This window comes from Lolium perenne, chromosome 3 (genome assembly GCF_019359855.2).
Source record: "Lolium perenne isolate Kyuss_39 chromosome 3, Kyuss_2.0, whole genome shotgun sequence".
Taxonomy (NCBI): domain Eukaryota; kingdom Viridiplantae; phylum Streptophyta; class Magnoliopsida; order Poales; family Poaceae; genus Lolium; species Lolium perenne.
Genome location: NC_067246.2, coordinates 180,239,093 through 180,264,521, shown reverse-complemented (window position 1 = coordinate 180,264,521; position 25,429 = coordinate 180,239,093). Strand labels below are relative to the sequence as shown.

At 42.1% G+C, this 25,429-nt stretch overlaps 2 protein-coding genes and 1 long non-coding RNA gene across 7 annotated transcripts; 2 read left to right on the top strand and 1 right to left on the bottom strand.

Moving 5' to 3' along the window:
- The first annotated feature begins 1,617 nt into the window (after window positions 1-1,617).
- Window positions 1,618-3,820, top strand: LOC127338432 (uncharacterized). The gene is made up of 3 exons (XR_007874361.2): window positions 1,618-1,793; window positions 2,510-2,650; window positions 3,670-3,820. It is a non-coding gene; the product is annotated as an uncharacterized lncRNA (long non-coding RNA).
- Window positions 3,821-9,062: 5,242 nt separating this feature from the next.
- On the top strand, window positions 9,063-13,582 carry LOC127342744 (peptidyl-prolyl cis-trans isomerase CYP57). 4 transcript variants are annotated; one of them, XR_007876862.2, is made up of 12 exons: window positions 9,064-9,412; window positions 9,636-9,814; window positions 9,917-10,015; window positions 10,109-10,212; window positions 10,302-10,446; window positions 11,068-11,287; window positions 11,501-11,540; window positions 12,239-12,449; window positions 12,607-12,738; window positions 12,821-12,972; window positions 13,216-13,395; window positions 13,471-13,582. XR_007876862.2 is itself a non-coding variant. In XM_051368752.2 (11 exons), the coding sequence occupies exons 1-10, from the start codon at window positions 9,193-9,195 to the stop codon at window positions 12,959-12,961; spliced, it is 1,491 nt and encodes a 496-aa protein (XP_051224712.1). In that variant the 5' UTR covers window positions 9,063-9,192; the 3' UTR covers window positions 12,962-12,972; window positions 13,471-13,582. The 4 variants fall into 4 exon arrangements, 3 of the variants coding, with proteins under 3 accessions (XP_051224712.1, XP_071684351.1, XP_051224711.1); XM_051368752.2 differs by lacking the exon at window positions 13,216-13,395 and having other exon boundaries at window positions 9,063-9,412; XM_051368751.2 differs by lacking the exon at window positions 13,471-13,582 and having other exon boundaries at window positions 13,216-13,469.
- LOC127342745 (uncharacterized) lies at window positions 13,211-16,261 on the bottom strand. 2 transcript variants are annotated; one of them, XM_051368753.2, is made up of 3 exons: window positions 15,454-16,261; window positions 15,172-15,337; window positions 13,211-14,195 (listed from the first exon to the last, which is right to left on the bottom strand). In XM_051368753.2, exons 1-2 carry the CDS (start codon window positions 16,259-16,261, stop codon window positions 15,237-15,239), a joined length of 909 nt encoding a protein of 302 aa, XP_051224713.1. In that variant the 3' UTR covers window positions 13,211-14,195; window positions 15,172-15,236. The 2 variants fall into 2 exon arrangements, with proteins under 2 accessions (XP_051224713.1, XP_051224714.1); XM_051368754.2 differs by lacking the exon at window positions 15,172-15,337.
- Window positions 16,262-25,429: the final 9,168 nt, after the last annotated feature.

The following is a 25,429-nucleotide window of genomic DNA, read 5'->3' as shown; positions in this document are numbered from 1 at the left end:
TGGCTTGTCTGTTGAATTTAACTTTCCTTTTAGTAAAACACATGTCTTTTAACTCCAATCTATTTTTTACTGAGTTGTGTTTTGTTGCCGGAGTAACTTAAATAGGTCTCATAGCCCAACAAACTTGCATTTGAACAGTAGACCAAATTTATCTATTAGGTTAGCATTTGGTGGATCGACATATGGTGAAATGACCAATGATTACAATAGAAGGTCGACATTAGAATCCACAATCACACAACCAATTTATCATCTTTCAAGTCTCAGTTTCTCATGTTGTCATCATTTAGTTTTAAGTCGAGAAAACTCAATTTTCACCAATGTGTCAGATGACCCTAGCAAGTTGTAATAAGAATTCCTTATTTTTCAAATAAAAAATGTCATGATACTGAGTGAAATGTATCTATCCAGAGGTGTTAGACAAAATACTTCTTGTCTAGAATTTCATGATATTCTTTTATGATATATACAGTTTTTTAATTTTTTATACCAAGAAGTCACCTTAATATTTTAGCTACCGAGCCACTTTAAATGTGCCTAATGCCTTAACATGTAAGAAGCACAATTCTTAAATCTTCACATAAAATTTGTTACCATATAATATTATCTAATGATGATTACAATGTTTTGATGATTCAAATTTACTCTTCCAATAAAAACAGTAATAATTTTTATACTTTCTCTTTTTAAAATTAATTGACACAACTTTAAATTAATAAAACACAAAAGTGAATTACGCACACACTGCCCACGCACAAACCGCTCACTCCCCTTTCTCTTTCTCAATCCATCCCTCCCATCGGCCCGCCGCTCCCTCTTCTCTATCGCCGTCGGCTCGGGTGAGCTCCCTATCCCGTATCGCCACTGGTCCCCGCTGCCCGATCAGGTCCTGCTCCCTTAGCCCCTGTATCGCCGCCGGTCCCTATTGCTAGTACTCCCTCTGTTCCGGAATGTAAGACGTTTGGGGTGTTTTACGTACAAAATAATTTGCACTACAAAATATAGCGACTTGCCCGTTTTGCCCCTCCACCACCGACTCGTGGAGCACACCTGCTCCACTCGCTGACCACTCCACCCACACCGCTGCCCTCTCCCTGGCGCGCGCCGCTGCCCCCGCCCTCTCCCTGGCCCGCGCCGCCGCTTGCCCCTCTTCGTGGCGCGCGTAGCCGCCGCCCTATCCTCTAGCATGCGTCGCCGCTGGCCGCTGCCGCTTCTCAACCGCGCGCAGAGCCACCTGCTCGCATCGCTCCACCACCTCGCCTTGGTCCACCCGCTCCTCCCATGTCGCCGCCGCTCCCTGTCTCCCTAGCGCACATCGCCGCTGCAACCTCTCAATTGCCGTCCTCTCCAACAAAACTACCGCATCGAGGTCGACTTCAAAATGCATTTTTTCCTCCACTGGCGACCAGATTTACAGCGGCGGTGCTCGATCTGAGAGAGCCAAGGTGAGGGCGGAGCTCCAATCGTGGTGTTGGCAGTGGTGCGGAGCTCCAATCGTAGCCAGAGAAGGCCACCTTCCAGATCTTGGCGAATGCACGGAGGATGAGGTGGTTGTGGTGGTGCGGTGCCTTGAGGGATTCGAACCGGTGGAGGAGCTTCCGCAGCCCGTCGCCGTCCACGATCTTCGGTGGCGTCCTGGAGAGAGCGGACGGTGCGCTCTATTTCGCCGAGCTGGAGCACGAGTGCGGCCACGCTGGGCGTGCTCCTCACGACGGAGGGCGACCCGCGACGCGACCTGGAACCAGGTCATCTTTTGGCTCACCGGCGGCAGCGCAGGGCGTGTTCTTACCAAGGTACGTATAGAGGAAAACAGCAATTGCTACTGTATCTTACCACGGCAAGATTGGCCCTGCTGCTACAGTTTTAGTACTCCACATGAACGTTAGGAACTTAGCCATGAGATTGTAATCCCGCATGAACCTTATTTTACCTGAATATTTTCTGGAATCAGCGACGATTTTGGCCGAGCACAGCAACATTCGTTGTTTGTTTTGAACATTGTGAATGAGAAAATACATTCAGTTTTGCATCGCATAGATTAGTCAGTACTCGATGGTTTAGCTTCCAATTCCAGTGGCAAAGGTCAGTTTTATTTAGTTCAACATTAGTTTAAGCTTGTCCTTGGTTTGGATGACCTGTTCTTGTTCTTTTACTAAGTTGGGGCAACTTCTGTAGCAATGTTGTTGTTTTTTATTTAGCTGGAGTGATATGTTATGTCATTATAGCCTAGAAGTTGCAGAAGAGTTATATTCATACAGGCGAAATGGAGTAGGTGTGTGTATAGCTTTACTGGATGTTTCGTAGATAAATGCCTCGATTGTCCCTCAACTGCAACTGAACTCTCCCTCAAATGTCTGTTTGATTACTACATCTGCCTTCTTTTTTTTTATTACCTGTGGGTGATAAATTTTCAATTTGCCGTGGGTTATACTCCAGGGAAGCCATTATACTCTGTAATTCGGCCTACTTCTTTCATAATTACTCTGGCTAACTTCTTTGTTTATAATAGGGAGGAGCATGCCTGAAGAAGACGAACAAATCAAAGACATCCAGTGCCTAATCGAGGGAATTTTATCAGTTCGATCCTTGCATTTAGTACGACACAAGCTGATGATTCTGAAGATCTCTGTTGTTGTATCTTCTCAGTAAGGTACTCTTTTCTATCTTGGCCAAATGGTAGAAATTGCTTAACTCCTGTTTCTTTGACACATAGTGTTGCTTGTGCACTAAACCATGAATTTGTAACTGAAAATTGCTTAACTCCTGTTTCTTTTTGACAAAAGCTGATAATTCTGAAGATGTAGTGTGCTTGTTATATAAAGTTGCAAACTAATGCTTATTCATACGACTCTGCACGTCTTACATGAATTTGCAAATGAAAATTGTAGAGTATATAAAATTTGCAAATGAAATTGTTGATACAATCGAGAGTTTGTTCACAGTTCATTGATATATGTAAATAGTAGGACAAAGTTCGGTTTCAAACACCCTGCAATAATATGAAAATGAAACCTTGACTGCTGAAACTATTAAGCATGCACCTATATGTTAGTAAATGGGTTTTCAATCAGTATGTAACTAAGAGCAGTTAAAAGTTTAGACGTAGAGGAACAAGCGGGGTAAGTTCTCTAAGAGTTATATCTGCATTTACATTTATAGGGGCTTCTTACTCTATGTAAGGGATGAGACAATAAAGAGGTGAACTCGAAACATACTGTTAATATGTTAGCCAGCTCCTTTTTGATGTGGTATGGGGAAAGAGAACTTATAGAATATCAGTGGAAATATTCTGACCCAGAAAGATTGCAACACAAAGGAAAGCAAGAAAAAAAAGGAAAAGAAGGCAAGCTGCATCTTGTATTCAAAACAATTGGGATTAGTTTAATTCTTCTCAAAATAATTGTCTTACATAACCTTTTGTTTTCATTACAGGAGTATATATGTGAAATACCGAAACTCTAGGCTTCCTTATCTTGGGAATACTTCCTTCCATTGTTTAACATGTTTAATATTAAAAACTCTAGGCTTCTTAATAACCATGCTTAATATTCATGTCGGAATGACATGCGCTATTTCTTTAAATATTTTTTTTCCATATCTAGACATATATTTTTCATGTATATAGCTGCCTGACATCTTGGTACCGTATTTTTGTGTTTATTATTGCAGCCAAAATTTGCACAAATCACATATAAAGGTAAAAAGTGGGAACAGAAAAGTAAATCAAAAGGTTTACATAGGAATTCGCCTCCGATGCATGAATTCTTCCTTAAAGCAGTGAAAGAAGCAATGCGGTCCTGCATTTGAAATATTGTTGAGGAATTTGGTTCTGCTACTCGAAATGAATAAAAGTTCCAAGTTTTGTTCGATGGTGATTCTTAGGAAAGCTTATCAGCGAAGTGTTTAACACAATGATTCTGCAATGGCATTTGAGTCTTGAACTCTTGTTCTATCTATCAATTTTCGACTGGCTTAAGTTAACTGCTGCCATTCTATTGTTGAAATCATATGTTGCCAACCTGGTACATTGAGTTAATGATATTGCTCCTCAGTAGTCACTTTGTTTGTTGTCTGACAGCTGACTTATCTTTTGCTAGCTTTTTGACACATCCATGCTTATGTACTGTATGTTTCATATGATTCTACAAGGCATCATGGAAACACGAATTAGCATTTGGAATTCACGAAAATGCTTTCATAGATCAGCTGACCTATCTTTTGCTAGCTTAGTGTGCAAACACGATGAATCTTGATTTGTATATATCTGTATTTCTTATTTTCTCAGGAACCGTGGGAACATGTGTTGATTAAATTTTTTTGTTTGATAATGATTGAGATTTAGTTTCATGCTCGTCCAACTTAAGTGTGCTGTGCTATCCTGATGTACAACTGTTAAGATGCCATACTACCATGACAAAGAGACAGATACTTGCAAGTGATTGGATTATTTTCTCAGATCGTTAAGGTGTATTGCATTAGGTGTTCTTAGTTTTGTCTGAATCAGCAGACCAGTTGGATTTTAATGAAGTATGAAGAAAGATATACGGGTTGTACTTCATACTGCTATTCTTAGTAATTCTTCCTCTTGTAACCGCAGGGGAAAAAATGAACTGGAGTCAGACTTCAGAAGGTTCTGGGAAGAATTCTGCTCTTCCAGCTCTGAAAAGGTATCTTGCTTCTTCCATTTTGTCACCGTAAGGCTAGAACATCTTGCTAGAACATCTTGCTAGAACATCTTGCTAGAACATTCTTATTAAATCTTACAAACAGAGGTCGTGATTTATTTCCTGGCGTGATTTATTTCCTGCTTTTAACCTGCGTCCTTTAATTGACAGTAATGAGATTTCGTGATTACAGGCGCACGATTACTGGGAAGGATTCATGCGTGATTACTGGGAAGGATTACATACCATGCGTCATGGGTGTTTCCTGATTCATGCGTCATGGTTATTTCCATGCGAGATTTCCTGATTCATGGGTCGTTCCTGATTTATTTCCATGCGAGATTTCCTGATTCATGGGTCGTTCTTGATTTATTTCCTGTTTAGATTTCCTGATTCATGCGTGATTTATTTCCTGGCGAGATTACATACCTGGTGTGATTTATTTCCTGGCGAGATTACATTCGGCCCATGTATACGCCTGGCCCATGCGGGTGGGCAACGAAGGACGACGACGACCAAGTACGACCAAACGTATTGGCAGAATAAGGAACCAATTGAGTCTTTTTAAGTAGTAGAGAAAAAAGGGGAACACGTTCCGTCATCAGACGGTACGATGCCCATTTCGTCAAGCGGTTCCTTTCGTCGTGCTCCACGCCTCCACCACTCTCTCCACCGCATACAGCGCGTCGGCGCCCCTCACACCTCCTACATTTTTCACACACAGGCCGCCGGATCCTGCCTCCACTCCACAGCCGGCCACCATCGCCTCCTCTCGATGCCCTCCCAAGATCGGGAGCAAGAGTAGCAGCACCGATGCGCGGCGGATCGATGCACGGAGAGGCCAGGATATGGGCATATGTAATGTCGCTGTCCTCTTTTTTCTCTCGATCTAACGCCTCCACGCCTCCACGCGCGCCTCCCCTTCTCCTGCCACGCAGCTGCCGCCGCCATGCACGCGAGCCCGCCTGCGCTGCATCCACCGCCCGCCCGCCCCTGTACTCGCCGTCGCCCGTCCCCAGCTTGAAGTCTTCCTGCTCCTCTCTCCAGAAGCTCCATCGCGAGGCCACACCATTGGGGTCGTCATCAACGGGAGAGAGGCCAATTGAGTCAAGGAGCGAAATTGGCTTTCCCTGTGTTCGAACACCGAACACCAGTGTGACTGGCATGGCGCCGACAAAAAAACAACTATCTACTAGACCTGTTCAGCCATATGCAGTACCCAATATTCCAAGGTTATTAAATTTCTCAGTCAGTAGATCCGGTTTTGTTGCCAAAACTTTTAGCATATAAAAGCAGTGCATATATTCATTTGTGGAAGTAACTGAATGCTCAATGAAGTTTAAATTTCAGTTATGATTGGCTGCAGATCATCATGCATTGCCACGATGATCAAGATGTATATGTATTGTGAATGCAAAGATGTTGATCCTCCTGCTATGTATTGCAGTTGGGCTGTACTGTGACCGGGTTGAAGTCTGAAGGGCGGTGTTGACCTGGTTGATGAGGAATGTGTGCCCTCATCGCTGCTGGTACTTGCATCTTCAGTTGATGAGGAATGTGTGACATGTCTGTTTTCTCAACCAATATCACGGTCTGTTTTCTAATCTTCATAACTCTTTTCATGAAGGCTCACTGGATACATGATAATTAAATGAACCGCATGCGCTGCATTATGCATTGTTCCCATTTGCCAGAGAAGTATTTTTTCATCACAAGAATTAATGGTGTGTTTCTATTGTGTTTTTTTCCTGATTTAGCAGGCAGCTACAAAGGTCATAATTATGGATGCTAACATACCCGATCATAGTCTGTTGCTAGGTTAATGAGAAACCTTGGTGTGCAGGCAAGGTTTCGATGCTTCTTTCCAGTTGTACTTTCCTGCCTGAATTGTTTTTCCAACTAATATTGAATGTTCCAATGGCAGTAACCTTACCTGGTTAAAGGTGGTTTCAAATATTGGGCTTACAAGCTTTGTGTGAAAGAACTAAAGAGTGAGACTGCAGTAACAACATCAAATGTTTAGTAATAATTGGAACAATAGATTCCACTGCATAATTGTGTTTGCCAGTTTTTGGCTATCCCATCTCAGGTCAATTTTCTCCTTTCCGGTATATAACAGTGCTTGTTATTGGCATTGGTCTCACATACATGAAACATTTTTCCTTTGAGCTCGTTTTCGAAACCAATAGGCATGCTTTTTTTCTTACTAATTTTCTTTTCTTTTGTGATAGGGCCTCTCAGCTGCAACTCAAGCTTTTGCTTTTTTACAGGTTGAGATGCATAACATGATTTCCAGTACATTGGGTCTCTTGACGCAAGGGGTGTTGTACAGTTTTAGAGTCGTTTCTTTTGCCAAAATGGACATGACCTGTTCCATTTGACTCAAAGGAGAAAGGGTTAGTTCATGTAGATGTAGGACAAAAGAGGTGTGACGAGGCCTAACCCTAACCCGCCGCCTCCCTCTCCTGCCCCCCTCCCGGGCGGCGGCGGAGGCTCCTCCTCCCCCCGCGCCCCACAGCCACCCGCTGCCCGTCGCCCTCAGCCGCTGCCGGCCGCGGCCCCGACCCCGGCGCTGGCCTCGGCCCTGGCCCCCGTGCCTCGGCTCTGGCCATGGCCCCGGTCTTGGCCTGGCTCTGGCGGTGGTGGCGGCACCCCCTTCGTCGAATCGACAAGGGGGAGAAGAGGGTTTCCGCGGCGGCGTTCCATGGGAGGTGATGTAGCGCCGGTGGAGGAAGCCGGGCGGCATGGCTACTTGGCCGGGGCCTGAGGCTCTCTGTCGGTAGCAATGGAGGATTTGGTGGAGCGGTGGCGGCCTCCTCCCCCGGTAACGGTTCAGCGGCGGTACGCATGATCCGCGTCGCTGTCCTCTTCCTTGGTGATCCGGCAGGAGGGATTGGCGGCGTGGGGGCTGCTGATCTTGCTTTGTTTTTGTTTGCGGTCCTCGGGTTTCTCGCATGTGAGGATGAAGATCTTCCGGAGGTCAGTTTGCTTTGATCTGGCTGGAGTGATGAGTTTCGGAAAGCTCCGATGGCGAATGGGACAATGCATCTTTTGCCTGCAGTTTGCTGGATCGGGTGGTATTTGGTCGTGCGCACCCATGTTTTTATTCCGACCATTTGGTTCCGGAGGGAGCGGCGCGAAACTCTATTCTGTGTTGTCATCAGGTGACTTTTTGGTCCATGGTGAAGTTAGAAGAAGGAATACCATGAAGGCCGGATTGGTGGACTGACTAAAGGATGTTCGAGTCTCCGTGATGCTGAAGGATCTGCTTGGCGTTCCGGCTCTGCAGCAGTGGTATGCATGTGGGGGCGGCAGCACATGGGAAGTTCAGAGTCTTACCTCTCAGGGTGAAAACCCAAGGTCTGGCCTTAACTGGTTTTGACTGGCAATGTTCTTGTTGGAGACATTGTTTTAAGAGTGAGGACTATCTTCAGGATGAAAACCTAAGACCTTTGAAACAAATATACTATGATGTGATGAAAATGCCGAGCGCGATTTATGGATGAACAAATATACCAGTGGGGTATATAAAACCACTGATTTTGAGTTTACATGTATCATTGCTGCTAATCAGTCTGTAATTTTACATCAAATCGGATTGTTCTTTCTTGATGAGAACGAGCAGTTTGTAATATTCTCTCTGGCCCTAAACACTTGCCACAGGTTCGGGCAAAGTGTATGCTAAAATGTGTCTAGATTCATTGAACCCGCGACAATTATTTAGAGCCAATTATTTAGAGCCGGAGGGAGTACTCCAATTATCATTTTAATGTAATTTTAGAATCTCTACATATTAGGAATTGCCTATATATTTAGATAGCCAGTTCTTGGCTTTTATGTTAACAACTAAATTACACTTAAAATATATCTTGAAATTTTTACTTTTAGAACTTGAGTATTTTCAATTGATTATGGATAATATTTTTTTAATTGTTGGCACTCAAGTGGATACGTGCATGGCAAGTGGGCTGTAGAGGAGCAATGATAATGTATCAATAGCGTGGCCGAGGGGTGGCTTGGAAGAAGAGACAGAAAATTAAGATGCTTGAAAGTTATTTATATATTTATTTATGTTATCTTCTAAAAACTTCGAAGACATAAGCTACGAGAATGACTAGAAAGTTAGACAAAGTTGGACAAAACATCGGCACACAAGGACAAGTGATAAGTTGGAATAGGAGGACTATGGTGTTTGTGTCAAATAATTATCATTTTTAAATCCGTAGCAACGCACGGGCATTTGACTAGTTCTGAAACAAATGCCAAAAATCTATAGGCACTATAGAAAGAAACGGAGGGAGTAGAAGGCAGATGCTTTGAAGCACCAAAAGTACGTATCCATGTGAAGAAAACGTATACCTGAACTAGGTTTTCGTGGAATTGTAGATCTGGTGGAGGCGTTTCTGGAATCTCGCTCAAACAGCGGCCGTACGAACCGGACCAGCCGAACCGACAATCAACGGGACAGGCCGACCTGCCGGAGTTCGAGAGTTGAGCGGCGGCCGGCGGGGAAGAGGAGGCCGGCAAGATGTCTTCCGTGTACGTGCTGGAGCCGCCGACGAAGGGGAAGGTGGTGGTGCAGACAACGGCCGGTCCAATCGACATTGAGCTGTGGGCGAAGGAGGCTCCCAAGGCCACGCGCAACTTCGTGCAGCTATGCCTGGAGGGCTACTACGACGACACCCTCTTCCACCGCGTCATCAAGTCCTTCCTCATCCAGGGCGGTGACCCCACCGGCTCCGGCACAGGTGAGATCCCAAACCCTAATCAGACTTATCTAGGGTTTCTTATTCCAGATTTTACTGCCGGTCTTTACCGAAATGAACTGTGGATCTTGGTTCAAGTTACTGATTACTGACTCAAATTTAGAAAAATTGTGCCTGCTTAACTATTGTTTGAGCCATAAGTGTAATCGGTGGCTTTGTGGTGCTCTGAATTGAACCTGACGATTTGTCTGATATCAATTTTCAGGTGGTGAGAGCATCTATGGAGCCCCGTTTTCTGATGAGTTCCACTCGCGCCTGAGGTTTAACCACAGGGGTTTATTGGCGTGCGCAAATGCTGGCACACCTCATTCGAACGGAAGCCAGTTCTTCATTACTCTCGACCGTTGCGATTGGCTTGATAAGAAGAATACTATTTTCGGGAAGGTACCCTGTCTAGCTTGAGTGCCATTATGTATGTCTTGGTGTAGCATATTTTGTTTCGCTGGTGGTGATTACGGCTGACTTTGTGGGTTTGTCTGCGTTCAGGTCACTGGGGATTCTGTCTTCAACCTTCTGGCCTTGGCTGATATCGAGACCGATAAAGATGATCGGCCCGTGTACCCACAGAAAATTCTCTCGGTGGAGGTAGCTTTTCCCCTCGTGTTTATGATCTTTCGGTTTCTTTTGGTAAAGCCTAACTAGCTATTGACTAGCTACATGTATTTCTGCTTCTATTAGGTACTCTGGAACCCATTTGATGATATAGTCCCAAGGCAAATTAAGAAGATTCAGCCTGCTGCCAAAGCTGATGCTGACGGTAAACCAAAAAAGAAAGCTGTGAAGTATGTCCTCTGCATCTTGCAACCTATTGTCCTTGACAAGATAGGATAATGATGTTGGATTTGTTTTGACATGTCCATTCATTCTATAGGCAACTTAATGTGCTTTCGTTTGGAGATGAAGTAGAAGAGGAGGAGAATGAGGCAGCTTCCTTTGTGAAGGACAAAATAAAAAGTATCCATGACGTGTTGGACGATCCCCGTTTTCTTAAAGTGGAACCACAGATTGAACAACTAGTAAGTATTATCCCTTTTGTCACTTCTTGTCGATGAAATCTGTAAGACGTTAACCTATCATTTGCTAGCAAACATATCCCAATAACAGAATCAGGGAGAGAACTTATTTAACTGGCATATATGCATTCTATACTCTGTAGCATTTGACCATGTTAGCGTGCATACCATCTGACACCAGGAATTGGTGTTGCCATCTTTTCTACTTTGTCAAAATTACCCTTTTGAGATTTACCTGTGTTGATTATGCTTACTCCTTGGTTTAAAACCACCATTTTAAACAAGGACAGTCACAAAATTGGATCATTTTCTTTATCTTTTCTAGGTTTCTCCATATAACACATTAACTACCTAAGGAGCACATTCTTACAGAGTGCTTTGTTGGACTGATTTTCAATGTTGTTTGTCTTCTATTTATTATTAATCCTTGCCAGTTAAATACTCCCTCTGATCCATAATAAGTTTGAACTAAAACCACGCCGCTTATTATGGATTGGAGGGATTACACATGAGTTGTATCTTGGAGTCTGGTCAGGTTTTGTATATTATGTGCTACTTGTTTAATATCGAATAGTTAAAGACCATATGAAATTTGACACCTTTGTGTTTGTTGAAACCATTCAGTCCAAGGAGGAGGAGGAGAAGAAAAATGAAACTGTTCTATCTATCAGGGAGGCTTTGATCTCGAAGAAAACTGACTTCAGAGAGCCAGAGCATGATTCAGAAAATGATGATTCTCCAGAAGACGAGAACGAGGAGGATTTTGACAACAGGATGCGTTCACGAATTCTAAAAAAACGTAGGGAGCTTGGGGATACACGACCTAGTGAGAATTCCAAGAAAGGTAGCTTACTGCTCCAGTTTCTGAACATTCTATTAAGACAGTCATTCTCCATATCTGGAACACTTCTGTCCAGCAATTTACTGTACCATGACTGACTTAATGAGAGTCAGGATTACGTAATTTCACGCCGCTACTTGTTTTTTAAACTGATTTTAATAATTGCTACACATAAGTTTGAAAACTGAGTAATTTATTTCCCTCTCTTTGGTACAGATAAATCTCATCGGAAGGATAAAGAATTACCAGCTCGCAGGTTCTGTGATTCTCTCTAACCTTATTTATATGTTCCTGGTCACCTATGTGCTGTGACTGTCTTTTGCATATATCTTTAGTTTAATCATTTGGGTTGTCGTTATGATGTCTTGAATGACTGGAGCGTCCTTTCTTTTGAACAACAACCTGTAGTATTCCTATGTATCCTTGTTGTCCTGATCTCTTTACTTGTCCAATACCAAGTGATTATTTTCTGAAAACATAATTGATAAGTGTCTCACCACTGACAAGTATTCATATTTGATACTCCCACCGTCCCATAATATAAGATGTTATTACACCGCTACATGAGTTAGCAGGTTGTAATAACATCTTATATTAGGGGATGGAGGGAGTAATTAGCACCATGTTACTCAGGGACACATAACCATTCTGAATGGCAATGAATTATGCGAGTCTTTCTAATCTTATTGAAAACAATATCTTTAATTATCATTACCTTGACATTTTAATAAATAGTTTGGTTCTGCAGATCGCGCAATCATATTTTTTGTTGGTAGCAGGGGTACCATGCATTAGTATAACTTACGGTAGTCTAGACTTATATCATATGATACTGGAAGAAGTCTTTTGTGTCTGTGTCCTTTAACCACTTTGAACGTTTAACGGTACTGTTTAGATAATCTAATCCAACAGCTTATTCTGAAGTTATTAACAATATGTAGATAATGTCCACAGGAGTGATGATGAAGAAGAAGAAGAAGATGATGATGATCACCAGTCATCGAAATCACGGAAACTATCCTTGAAGAAAAAAGGTATTGGCTCTGAAGCCAATACTGAAAGGATGTCCAGGGGAGATGTTAATTTGCAACTGCTAAATCCTGCTGAACAAGAGAAACATTTGAAGAAACAGAGAAAACGCAGTCTCCAGGGCCGTGAAGAGGAGGTACTATTTTTCTGCTTTCTCATGACCACATTCCTCCGTGCCATTAAAACATGGATCACATATTCATATTCCATTTGGCGTCTTTTATACCTGCCAATTTTTGTATTTCAAGATGAGTGCCTAAATGTTTCTTAAACATTGTTTTTTTTTCTGTTAGACTTTAGCAAGGTTACAGAAGTTCAAGGCCTCCTTTCTTAGTAATAAGCCTGCTAATATGGAAACAAAGGCAGATGATGGTGAGGACTACAAAGAGTGGCACGCCAATCGTCTCACTTTTGAAACTTCAAAGGTAGGCTGGCATCCTCCCCGCTTTATTTTCTTGTGCACACATACAAGGGAAATAGATGCATGAAGTAATTTTGTGTTTACAGGATGGTATGACTAGGAAGGATGATCCAAATGACTATGTTGTGGTCGATCCTCTTCTGGAGAAAGGAAAGCAGAAGTTCAATAAGATGCAAGCGAAGCTAAAAAAGAGAGATCGTGAATGGGCTGGCAGATCTCTCACCTAATTCTTTCTGAGGTGCGTCACTGCTAATCTTTGTAGAGACCACCCCTAAACTGGCTGGTAGTGAACAAGTATGTTGAGACTTTTGTGTAGCTTATCCTACCACATTGTACCATTTGATATATAATTCATCGTGTCTCATATCTCAATGCACCTCTCTTGGTCATATCTCAATCCTTGGGAATTTCTAGTCCCTTCTTGTTAAATAATACATGTCCTCCCCGAAAAAAAACTAATAAATACTCTTCTATCCCTCAGACGTGCAGTCTACAAAAAATGTAAACCCGTCTACCACACAATTCCGCTGCTGCAGTTTTGGTGTTGGGTTGCAGTTGGAAGCTGAGCATAACAGATGCAGGTTTGGGATGTTAGTGATCACTTGGTCAACGAAAGTGTAAATAGCATAGCACACATTTGTTTACTCTCTGCGAAAGAAAGGTTACTGTAACATCTGAGATCCATCAACCATCATGTACGTTTGTACTCTTTAACAACATATCCTTATTTGTTCAGCTGGGTGCGTCAGTGCGTGCTGGTCGTTGCTGGATGAAGAACGTGGACTTTTGGTGTTGTGTGACTAGAGGAATCTCACTATCAGAAACCCTAATGGATTGGATTGGCTGCACTCAACTTGTGTTGGAATCCATCGGTATGTCTGCATCCGCATGCAGCAGCAGTTGCCACTGCTGCTACGACCCCCAGCCCAAGGTAGACCGTTGATAACGGCGACATGCTCAAAGTCGAACTGACTGGTACGTGTAGTTGATGATGCTCCACATATGCGGGTGTGTCTACTTTCTGACGTGCCTGTACTGGAGTCTGTAGGTGCGTCCCCGTCCCAAGTCTTGGCTCGTGGCGGTGCTTCGTTGGCAACGTGATATCCTCGCTATGGCGGATGAAGGCCACCACGGCATTGCTTGCGGTGCCCGACTACGGCAACCTTTACCTCCTTAGCGAAGAGGAGGGGAGACTCATCAAACACAGGAAGAAAAACAACAGTCGTGTTTCTGGATTGTTACTTCTAGGTTCACATCAATGGTGGGCTAATTAGTACGCTTAACAACAAACGGTTAAGAGAAACGAGATGATCCTTGTCCTGGGCTTGTAGGAGTACGCGCTTCGTCGCTGCAGATCGCTTAGCTAGATCCTCCATCCTTGCCCAGATCACCATCCTAGCTAGCTTGAGCCCTGTGGACGTGCGCCAACTCCACCCCGCGCCGGAGGTGCTTCCACCGTTGCTGCATAGAGTCGAGATGTAGCAGATTAAAATTATCTGTAAGCAACGGTTGCCAAACGATCATACAGTACTAAACAATGGACTATCAAAGAATGTTATGTCTCTTTTACAACGTTTGTCTGACAACAATTAACTGCAAAATCGTTTACACACAATAATTTAAGCAAATTTTGATTAAAACATGAATTTTCAAGTCAACCATCTTCATCTTCCACTTTTTGCAAGTTGAAAACATCACTTCAACTCTAGGAGTCGTAGTTTTATCCTTGAGATAGTTTGCAACATTATTTGTTTCTGTGCATCGATTCATGAAAGATGGCCGTAGGTGGTATCTCCTCTTTCTCTAAAAAAAACATATGCAATATAGGAATGGGAACATATAAACGGTTATTACTTTTTTACTCACTAATTCGTTTTTTCTAACAAATATATATCATTCGGATAAGATTTTTTTATGAAATTATATTGCACCCCCGGTCCTAAATAGTTGTCGCAGGTTCAATGAATCTAGACAAGTTTTACTTAACAATTATCATGTGGAAACAAGTCGTACAAAGAGCTAAGATCGAACAATAGGCACAGTCATACAGATGCATTTTCTTGAAACAAAATCGTAGTCTGATCCTAAAAGAAGTTTGCGTCATAATTTTGCTGTGTAAATTGATTCATGCAGAGGCCGTAGTACAATCATTCCCCATTTCACTTTCTCTCTTAAAAAAACACATGCATCATAGTAAAGCTTCGTAAGAAAAGCACATTTTTTTTTCTATCCAACAAATATGCAGCAAATCAAAAAAAAAAAAAAAAACAAATATGCAGCATAGTTCACTGAGAAAACGTATTGTGGAAATATTTTTCTTATGCTATGTGGAAATAAGACGACCAAAATATAGATAGTTATACATATGTAAGCATTTTGTTGAAACAAAAGCCGTCGCTTGGCCTAGATCAGAGAAGGTTTAAACATGTCACATTACCTGATGCTGCTGCTGCATTCCTGGCGTTGTTGCCGGCCCTGATCTTTCTCTTCATCCAGCAAGTCTTAATCATCCGAATCAGTATGGCCAAACCCCCCCATAACCAGAAGCACGACGAGTGCGAACAACACCGTGGTTGTGAAAGGATAATGGTTCACCACCATTCCTACGCGCATTATGTAATCCACTGTCAGCTCAAACTAATGGAACCAGAAAATTTGCAGGTCAACTGGTTACGTGATGAAGAAGACGACTAGACGAGAGGGAGTGGGACTTGCTCACCGATCCTCTGTCGCAGGGGCACCCGTTCGGTGGAGACCTCGAAGCGGAGGTAGCAGTTGAATCCAAGGACGGCGGCCGCCACGCCGTCACGCCAAGGGTCGAGTCCCCAGCAGCAGCTTGCGGCCACCAGCGCCGAGTACTCGAGGCACCGGTCGCACTCCGCCGCCGTGCGGTCCCTCGCGCACTGCGCCAGAACTCGCGTCGTGCTCCTAGCTGCGTAGTCCCACGACACGGCGGTCGCGTTCACGGTGGCCAGCATGCTGTCGTTGACGGCCGCGGGCGCCGCCAGGAACTGAGCGACGGAGGCGAGCCGCTGCAGCTCGGAGTAGGAGGCGCTGCCGCCTTGCGGGTCGGCGCCGGAGATGACGCGCGGGCGCAGGGCGTCCTCGCTTGCCGTGGTGGCATTGTTGTCGGCGTAGGAGAGGAAGCAGCCGTCGCTCCAGATGCCGGCTCTGTGGCTGTTGGCGCCGCAGCCTGAGGTGAGGTTGAGGTTCTTGGCCGCCAGGGACAGGCACCGGTGGCACACGGACGGCGCGGCGTAGTCGAAGCAGAGGCCCCGCGCGAACGCGTGGCCGGAGCGCAGGGTGGCGAAGCCCGTGGGCTCGGCGGCGGCGGGGAGTGCGGCGAGGAGCGAGAGCACGTCGGCGCTGAACGCGGTGCTGTTGGTGGCGTTGGTCGCTGGGTAGCACTTGGTCACGGTGGTCGTGATGGGCAGGCGTCGCTCGGAGGCGCCCGGGACCGGCGTGACGGCGACGAGGAGGAGGATCAAGACGAGGGAGGAGGAGCAAGAAAGCGACGAGGTCGCCATTGCGGGTTTGTGCCCTGCCGCGGGCGTTGCGTTGCGTTGGTACTTGGTGCGTGGTGGGAGCAGAGAACATGAGAGGGGAGAAGCCGATTTAATGAAAGCTCAGCCTCAGAGCTTGGTGCGTGGTTGCTACTTCCGACGATCGACAGGAGACACCGACTTCGCAGCAAAATTGAAGTCCTTGCACTGATCGGGTAAGCAATTTTCAAACTTGCAACTGCAATTAGAAGCTCTCGTCGTCATGGTTTTGTTGCCGGAGCCTTCCGCGCAACTTCCCCTTGTACTGCAGCTAACCAAGTAACCATGCATCTCAGGGAGATGGACACGAGAGAGAAGAGGTAGCTCGGAGTAGTGATGGTGAGCCTGCAAGTGCTGCTAGTTTTGGTTTTGCTATTCTGGGCGTTGGCGTCTCATCGGTCTTCATAAAATTAGCCTCACAATGCATTGCTATCACTTCACGCGTAAACCATTTTGTCCGTTTGAACGTGTACCGGCAGCATGAAAAGCCGGAGTATAAGTGTATAACTGCAGTAGTATGTACCAAAGGATTGGGCCTGTTTTTTCAGCTTATTCCAGTTTTCTTCACTGAAATAACGGTGGCATACAACTACTACAACTATTACAACTATTTTGGAGCTATCAGAAGAAAACGAACGATTTCAGATGAGATTAAGCTTGAGAACAAGATAGAAACTGAAGAAGATGACTAACAACATGCCTTTAGATATCATGATCAAAGAAACAGAAACAAACATGACGTCAGAGCCATATCTTTCTTAAATTTGTCTCTGCACAGACACTTGGAGGAACACCCTTGAAAATGAATTCATTTCTACTTGTCTATATTGACTAAGCAATGGCCTGGGCTTTCAAATTGGTCAAAACTTGCAGAATATCCATATCTGAATCAGTGGGAGCTATCCAGTTGGGAGTTTGGGACACAACTAGTTCCAGCACATAACTGCAAATGGCCACTGAAAAAAGAGATGGTTCCTGGTCTCCATTGTTGTGCTAGAACATAGTGTGCAGATTTAATCATCCATATGGAAATTATTTTTTTGGAGCATAGCTCTGGTATTAACTATTAAGTCTGCTAAGCAACATCAACCGAAATAACATCTTGCTTCTCTTGGCAACATCTTTTCCAAATCCATTTAAGAGCAGGGCAGACATCTTCATGCTTCATCAGAAATTTATATGCGGAGGAAACTTTGAAAGTCAGGGAGCTAAGGCTGCGAAGATTGAAGCAGTATATGCAAATAATGAAATTTAGCTAAGGCCTTTACTGAGAGAGGTAAATAAAAAAGTTCAGATAATTCTACACTGCCATTTTCTCTCTCAACCTTGACATTTTCATCTTTCTCAAATGAAAAGAGATGTGGCCACCTGTGTCTCAGAAAATCACCATCCGACCATTTACCCTTCCAAAGAAGCATAGAATTACCAATGTTAAAGCTGCAGGTGGCTAATGATTTAAATGTAGGCAAAGACTTAAGGCAGTCTCTCCACAAAAATATCTTTCTTAAGGCAGTCTCTCCACCAAGGATTTAATCGTCCATATGGAAATTATTTCTTTGGAGCAAAGTTATGGTATTAAGTCTGCTAAGCAACATAAACTAAAAGAACACCTTATGTTTCTCTTGGCAACATCTTTTCCAAATCCACTTAAGAGCAGGGTAGACATCTTCCTGCTCCATGAGAAATTTATATGCAAAGGAAACTTTGAAAGTCAGGGAGCTTTATTCAAGATAGATTTGTGGAGTTCTTGAGGCCTCCAATTGAGTTGTGGAGATTTCTCAAGCGTAAGGTCTTCGTGGTGATTTCTTGGGAGACTCCAATTAAGTTGTGGAATTTCCCCAAACTTGTACGGGTTCAGTGACCACCCTCAAGGAGAATACAGTGGGGATTTCGTGGTGTTTGGGGTGTTGTGGCCTCCACGCCGCTCCACCGGGAGTAACACTCGCAGGAGTGTGAACTTCGGGGTACATCACCATCTCCGCGTGTCTCATTTGTTTATATACCAGAGCTCTTCACCTATGCACTTTACTTTTGATAGCCTTCGTGCTTGAAGTTATATATCTTGTTATCACATAGTTGCTTGTCGTGCTTAGCATAAGCTGATGGTGCATATAGGTGAACCATAGTATATATAGGTCTCGTGCTTGAGAAATTAAATGCTAGTTTTATTCCTCATTTTTTCAAGCCATTATTTAAAAAAAATTAAACCTCCTATTCACCCCCTCTAGGCGGAATTTGTGTCCTTTCAATTGGTATGGGGGCAAGATCTCTCATTATTAGGCTTCAATGCCTGCTTGTGAGTAAATATGTTAGTTATGTAATTAGTGCACGATAACACTTAATTAGATATTCGATGGAACAAATCTTGATACATGGAAATTTCACATGCTTCATAAGTTTCGCGTCATGGACCCAAATATAGAGCGAATTGTATATGTGGGTTTTTTTTGTCGTCCCATAGATTCCCAAAATCTATCTCTGAAGGATGAGAAAAACTTATATCTAGAATCTCAAGCATTTAATGTGATTATTAATGCTTTAAGCAAGATAGTAATTTCTTCAATCACGTATTTTTGGAGCATTCATGAGTTATGGATAAAGCTTCAATATAAATACGATGTGGCCAATACTATCGAGGATGATTATATCCCCTCCACCTCCAGCCGTGATGAACTTTCATCCACTCCACTGATACGCGTGAAGCACACGTCCGTTGGGAACCCCAAGAGGAAGGTGTGATGCGTACAGCAGCAAGTTTTCCCTCAGTAAGAAACCAAGGTTATCGAACCAGTATGAGTCAAGGACCACGTGAAGGTTGTTGGCGGAGGAGTGTAGTGCGGCGCAACACCAGGGATTCCGGCGCCAACGTGGAACCTGCACAACACAATCAAACTACTTTGCCCCAACTTAACAGTGAGGTTGTCAATCTCACCGGCTTGCTGTAAACAAAGGATTAAATGTATAGTGTGGAAGATGATGTTTGTTTGCGAAGAACAGTAAAGAACAATGTTTGTAGTAGATTGTATTCAGATGTAAAAGGATGGACCGGGGTCCACAGTTCACTAGTGGTGTCTCTCCAATAAGAAATAGCATGTTGGGTGAACAAATTACAGTTGGGCAATTGACAAATAAAGAGGTCATAAAAATGCACATACATATCATGATGATTACTATGAGATTTAATCAGGGCATTACGACAAAGTACATAGACCGCTATCCAGCATGCATCTATGCCTAAAAAGTCCACCTTCGGGTTAGCATCCGCACCCCTTCCAGTATTAAGTTGCAAACAACAGACAATTGCATTAAGTATGGTGCGTAATGTAATCAACACAAATATCCTTAGACAAAGCATCGATGTTTTATCCCTAGTGGCAACAGCACATCCACAACCTTAGAACTTTCTGTCACTGTCCCAGATTCAATGGAGGCTTGAACCCACTATCGAGCATAAATACTCCCTCTTGGAGTTACAAGTATCAACTTGGCCAGAGCCTCTAGTAGCAACGGAGAGCATGCAAGAACATAAACAACACATATATGATAGATTGATAATCAACTTGACATAGTATTCCATATTCATCGGATCCCAACAAACACAACATGTAGCATTACAAATAGATGATCTTGATCATGATAGGCAGCTCACAAGATCTAACATGATAGCACAATGAGGAGAAGACAACCATCTAGCTACTGCTATGGACCCATAGTCCAAGGATGAACTACTCACACATCAGTCCGGAGGCGATCATGGTGATGAAGAGTCCTCCGGGAGATGATTCCCCTCTCCGGCAGGGTGCCGGAGGCGATCTCCTGAATCCCCCGAGATGGGATTGGCGGCGGCGGCGTCTCTGGAACTTTTCTCGTATCGTGGCTCTCGATAATAGGGTTTTCGCGACGGAGAGTTTAAGTAGGCGGAAGGGCAGAGTCGGAGGGCTGACGAGGGGCCACACCATAGGCCGGTGCGGGCCCCTCCCTGGCCGCGCCGCCCTACGGTCTGGACGCCTCGTGGCCCCACTTCGTATGCTCTTCGGTCTTCTGGAAGCTCCGTGGAAAAATAAGACCCTGGGCGTTGATTTCGTCCAATTCCGAGAATATTTCCTTTGTAGGATTTCTGAAACCAAAAACAGCAGAAAATAGCAACTGGCTCTTCGGCATCTCGTCAATAGGTTAGTGCCGGAAAATGCATATAAATGATGTAAAGTATGTATAAAACATGTGAGCATTGTCATAAAAGTAGCATGGAACATAAGAAATTATAGATACGTTTGAGACGTATCAAGCATCCCCAAGCTTAGTTCCTACTCGCCCTCGAGTAGGTAAACGATAACAAAGATAATTTCTGAAGTCACATGCTATCATAATCTTGATCAATACTATTGTAAAGCATATGAGATGAATGAAGTGATTCGAAGCAATAGTAAAGACAATGACTAAACAACTGAATCATATAGCAAAGACTTTTCATGAATAGTACTTTCAAGACAAGCATCAATAAGACTTGCATAGGAGTTAACTCATAAAGCAATAGATTCTTAGTAGAAAGTTTTGAAGCAACACAAAGGAAGATATAAGTTTCAGCAGTTGCTTTCAACTTCAACATGTATATCTCATGGATAATTGTCAACACAAAGTAATATGATGAATGCAAATAAGCAAGTATGTAGGAATCAATGCACACAGTTGACACAAGTGTTTGCTTCTAAGATAGAAAGAAGTAGGTAAACTGACTCAACATAAAGTAAAAGAAAGACCCTTCGCAGAGGGAAGCATGGATTACTATTTTGTGCTAGAGCTTTTATTTTGAAAAACATAGAAACAATTTTGTCAACGGTAGTAATAATTCATATGTGTTATGCATAAGACATCCTATAAGTTGCAAGCCTCATGCATAGAATACCAATAGTGCTCGCACCTTGTCCTAATTAGCTTGGATTTACATGGATTTTCATTGCATAACATATGTTTCAACCAAGTGTCACAAAGGGGTACCTCTATGCCGCCTGTACAAAGGTCTAAGGAGAAAGTTCGCATTGGATTTCTCGCTTTTGATTATTCTCAACTCAGACATCCATACCGGGACAACATAGAAAACAGATAATGGACTCCTCTTTAATGCATAAGCATTCAACAACAAATAATATTCTCATAAGAGATTGAGGATTGATGTCCAAACTGAAACTTCCACCATGATTCATGGCTTTAGTTAGCGGCCCAATGTTCTTCTCTAACAATATGCATACTCAAACCATTTGATCATGATAAATCACCCTTACTTCAGACAAGACGAACATGCATAGCAACTCACATGATATTCAACAAAGGTGTAATAGTTGATGGCGTCCCCAGAAACATGGTTACCGCTCAACAAGCAACTTAGAAGAAATAAGATACATAAGCTACATATTCTTTACCACAATAGTTTTTAATGCTATTTTCCCATGAGCTATGTATTGCAAAGACAAAGAATGGAATTTTAAAGGTAGCACTCAAGTAATTTACTTTGGAATGGCAGAGAAATACCATGTAGTTGGTAGGTATGGTGGACACAAATGGCATAGTTTTTATCTCAAGGATTTGGATGCACGAGAAGTAATCCCTCTCAATACAAGGCTTTGGCTAGCAAGGTTGTTTGAAGCAAACACAAGTATGAACCGGTACAGCAAAACTTACATAAGAACATATTGCAAGCATTATAAGACTCTACACTGTCTTCCTTGTTGTTCAAACACCTCACCAGAAAATATCTAGACTCTAGAGAGACCAGTCATGCAAACCAAATTTCAACAAGCTCTATGGTAGTTCTTCATTAATAGGTGCAAAGTACATGATGCAAGAGCTTAAACATGATCTATTTGAGAAGAACAATTGCCAAGTATCAAATTATTCAAGACATTATACCAATTACCACATGAAGCATTTTCTGTTTCCAACCATAATAATGATGAACGAAGCAGTTTCAACCTTCACCGTGAACATTAAAAGTAAAGCTAAGAACACATGTGTTCATATGCAACAGCGGAGCGTGTCTCTCTCCCACACAAAGAATGCTAGGATCCGATTTTATTCAAACAAAAACATACAGACGCTCCAAGTAAAGCACATAAGATGTGACGGAATAAAAATATAGTTTCACTAGAGGTGACCTGATAAGTTGTCGATGAAGAAGGGATGCCTTGGGCATCCCCAAGCTTAGATGCTTGAGTCTTCTTGAAATATGCAGGGATGAACCACAGGGGCATCCCCAAGCTTAGACTTTTCACTCTTCTTGATCATATTGTATCATCCTCCTCTCTCGACCCTTGAAAACTTCCTCCACATCAAACTCAAAACAAACTCATTAGAGGGTTAGTGCATAATAAAAAACTCACATATTCAGAGGTGACATAATCATTCTTAACACTTCTGGACATTGCACAAAGCTACTGAAAGTTAATGGAACAAATAAATCCATCAAACATAGCAAAACATGCAATGCGAAATAAAAGGCAGAATCTGTCAAAACAGAACAGTCCGTAAAGATGAATTTTTCTTGGGCACTTAACTTGCTCATATTAAAAATCTCAAATTGAATGAAAGTTGCGTACATATCTGAGGATCACGCACGTAAATTGGCAGATTTTTCTGAATTACCTACCGACGGGGCTGCTCAATTTCGTGACAGTAAGAAATCTGTTTCTGCGCAGTAATCCAAATCTAGTATCAACCCTACTATAAAAGACTTTACTTGGCACAACAATGCAATAAAATAAAGATAAGGAGAGGTTGCTACAGTAGTAACAACTTCCAAGACTCAAATATAAAATAAGAGTGCAGAAGTAAAATAATGGGTTGTCTCCCATAAGCGCTTTTCTTTAACGCCTTTCAGCTAGGCGCAGAAAGTGTGGATCAAGTATTATCAAGAGATGGAGCATTAATATCATAATTTGTTCTAATAATAGAATCATAAGGTAACTTCATTCTCTTTCTAGGGAAGTGTTCCATACCTTTCTTGAGAGGAAATTGATACTTAATATTACCTTCCTTCATATCAATAATAGCACCAACAGTTCGAAGAAAAGGTTTTCCCAAAATAATGGGACAAGATGCATTGCATTCAATATCCAAGACAACAAAATCAACGGGGACAAGGTTATTGTTAACCGTAATGTGAACATTATCAATCCTCCCCAAAGGTTTCTTTGTAGAATTATCAGCGAGATTAACATCCAAATAACAGTTTTTCAATGGTGGCAAGTAAAGCAAATTATAGATTTTCTTAGGCATAACAGAAATACTTGCACCAAGATCACATAAAGCATTACAATCAAAATCATTAACCTTCATCTTAATGATGGGCTCCCAACCATCTTCCAACTTCCTAGAAATAGAAGTTTCAAGTTTTAATTTATCTTCTCTAGCTTTTATGAGAGCATTTGTAATATGTTTTGTAAAGACCAAATTTATAGCACTAGCATTGGGACTTCTAGCAAGTTTTTGCAAGAACTTTATAACTTCAGAGATGTGACAATCATAAAAATCTAAACCATTATGATCTACAACAATGGGATCATTATCCCCAATATTTTGAAAAATTTCAGCAGTTTTATCACAAGCTTTGCATTAGGAGTAGAAACATTGCTAACACCAATTATTTTACCACTGATAGTAGGAGGTTTAGAAACATGCGAAGCATCAACATTTCTAGTGGTGGTAATAGTCCAAACTTTAGCTACATTATTCTCTTTAGCAAATTTTTCTTCTTTTTCCCACCTAGCATGCAATTCAACCATCAATCTAATATTTTCATTAATTCGAAATTGGATAGCGTTTGCTATAGCAAATGACTTAATATCTTTAGTTTCATTAGGCATAACTTTCAATTTTAAAAGATCAACATCAGCAGCAAGACTATCAACCTTAGAAGCAAGAACATCAATTTTACCAAGCTTTTCTTCAATAGATTTGTTAAAAGCAGTTTGTGTACTAATAAATTCTTTAAGCATGGCTTCAAGACTAGGGGGTACACTCCTATTATTGTTGTAAGAATTCCCATAAGAATTACCATAACCATTACTATTATTAGAAGGATATGGCCTATAGTTGTTACCAGAATTATTCCTATAAGCATTGTTGTTGAAATTATTATTTTTAATGAAGTTCACATCAACATGCTCTTCTTGAGCAACCAATGAAGCTAAAGGAACATTATTAGGATCAACATTAGATCTACCATTCACAAGCATAGACATAATAGCATCAATCTTATCACTCAAGGAGGAGGTTTCTTCAACAGAATTTACCTTCTTACCTTGTGGAGCCCTTTCAGTGTGCCATTCAGAGTAGTTGATCATCATATCATCAAGAAGATTTGTTGCGGCGTCTAAGGTGATGGACATAAAAGTACCTCCAGCAGCTGAATCCAATAGGTTCCGCGAAGAAAAATTCAGTCCTGCATAAAAGGTTTGGATGATCATCCAAGTAGTCAGTCCATGGGTAGGGCAATTCTTTACCAAAGATTTCATTCTTTCCCATGCTTGGGCAACATGCTCATTATCCAATTGCTTAAAATTCATTATGTTACTTCTCAAAGATATAATTTTAGCAGGAGGATAATATCTACCAATGAAAGCATCTTTACATTTAGTCCATGAATCAATACTATTTTTAGGCAAAGATAGCAACCAATCTCTAGCTCTTACTCTTAAGGAGAAAGGAAACAATTTCAACTTTATAATGTCACCATCTACATCCTTATACTTTTGCATTTCACAAAGTTCAACAAAATTATTAAGATGGGCAGCAGCATCATCAGAACTAACACCAGAAAATTGCTCTCTCATAACAAGATTTAATAAAGCAGGTTTAATTTCATAAAATTCTGCTGTAGTAGCAGGTGGAGCAATAGGTGTGCATAGGAAATCATTATTATTTGTGCTAGTGAAGTCACAAAACTTAGTATTCTCAGGAGTACCCATTTTAGCAATAGTAAATAAAGCAAACTAAATAAAGTAAATGCAAGTAACTAATTTTTTTTTTGTGTTTTTAATATTGAGAACGCAAACAAGATAGTAAATAAAGTAAAGCAAGTAACTAATTTTTTTGTATTTTTGATATAAAGAAAACAAACAAAGCAGTAAATAAAATAAAGTAAAGCAAGACAAAAACAAA

Bases quoted from the DNA above. Each gene is read 5' to 3' on its own strand.
- LOC127342744 (XM_051368752.2), top strand. From the start codon at position 9,193: ATGTCTTCCGTGTACGTGCTGGAGCCGCCGACGAAGGGGAAGGTGGTG. The intron at 9,413-9,635 runs GTGAGATCCCAA...ATCAATTTTCAG, and splicing joins CCCCACCGGCTCCGGCACAG to GTGGTGAGAGCATCTATGGA. The intron at 10,213-10,301 runs GTATGTCCTCTG...TTCATTCTATAG, and splicing joins CCAAAAAAGAAAGCTGTGAA to GCAACTTAATGTGCTTTCGT.
- LOC127342745 (XM_051368753.2), bottom strand. From the start codon at position 16,261: ATGGCGACCTCGTCGCTTTCTTGCTCCTCCTCCCTCGTCTTGATCCTC. The intron at 15,338-15,453 runs GTGAGCAAGTCC...TAATGCGCGTAG, and splicing joins GCCCCTGCGACAGAGGATCG to GAATGGTGGTGAACCATTAT.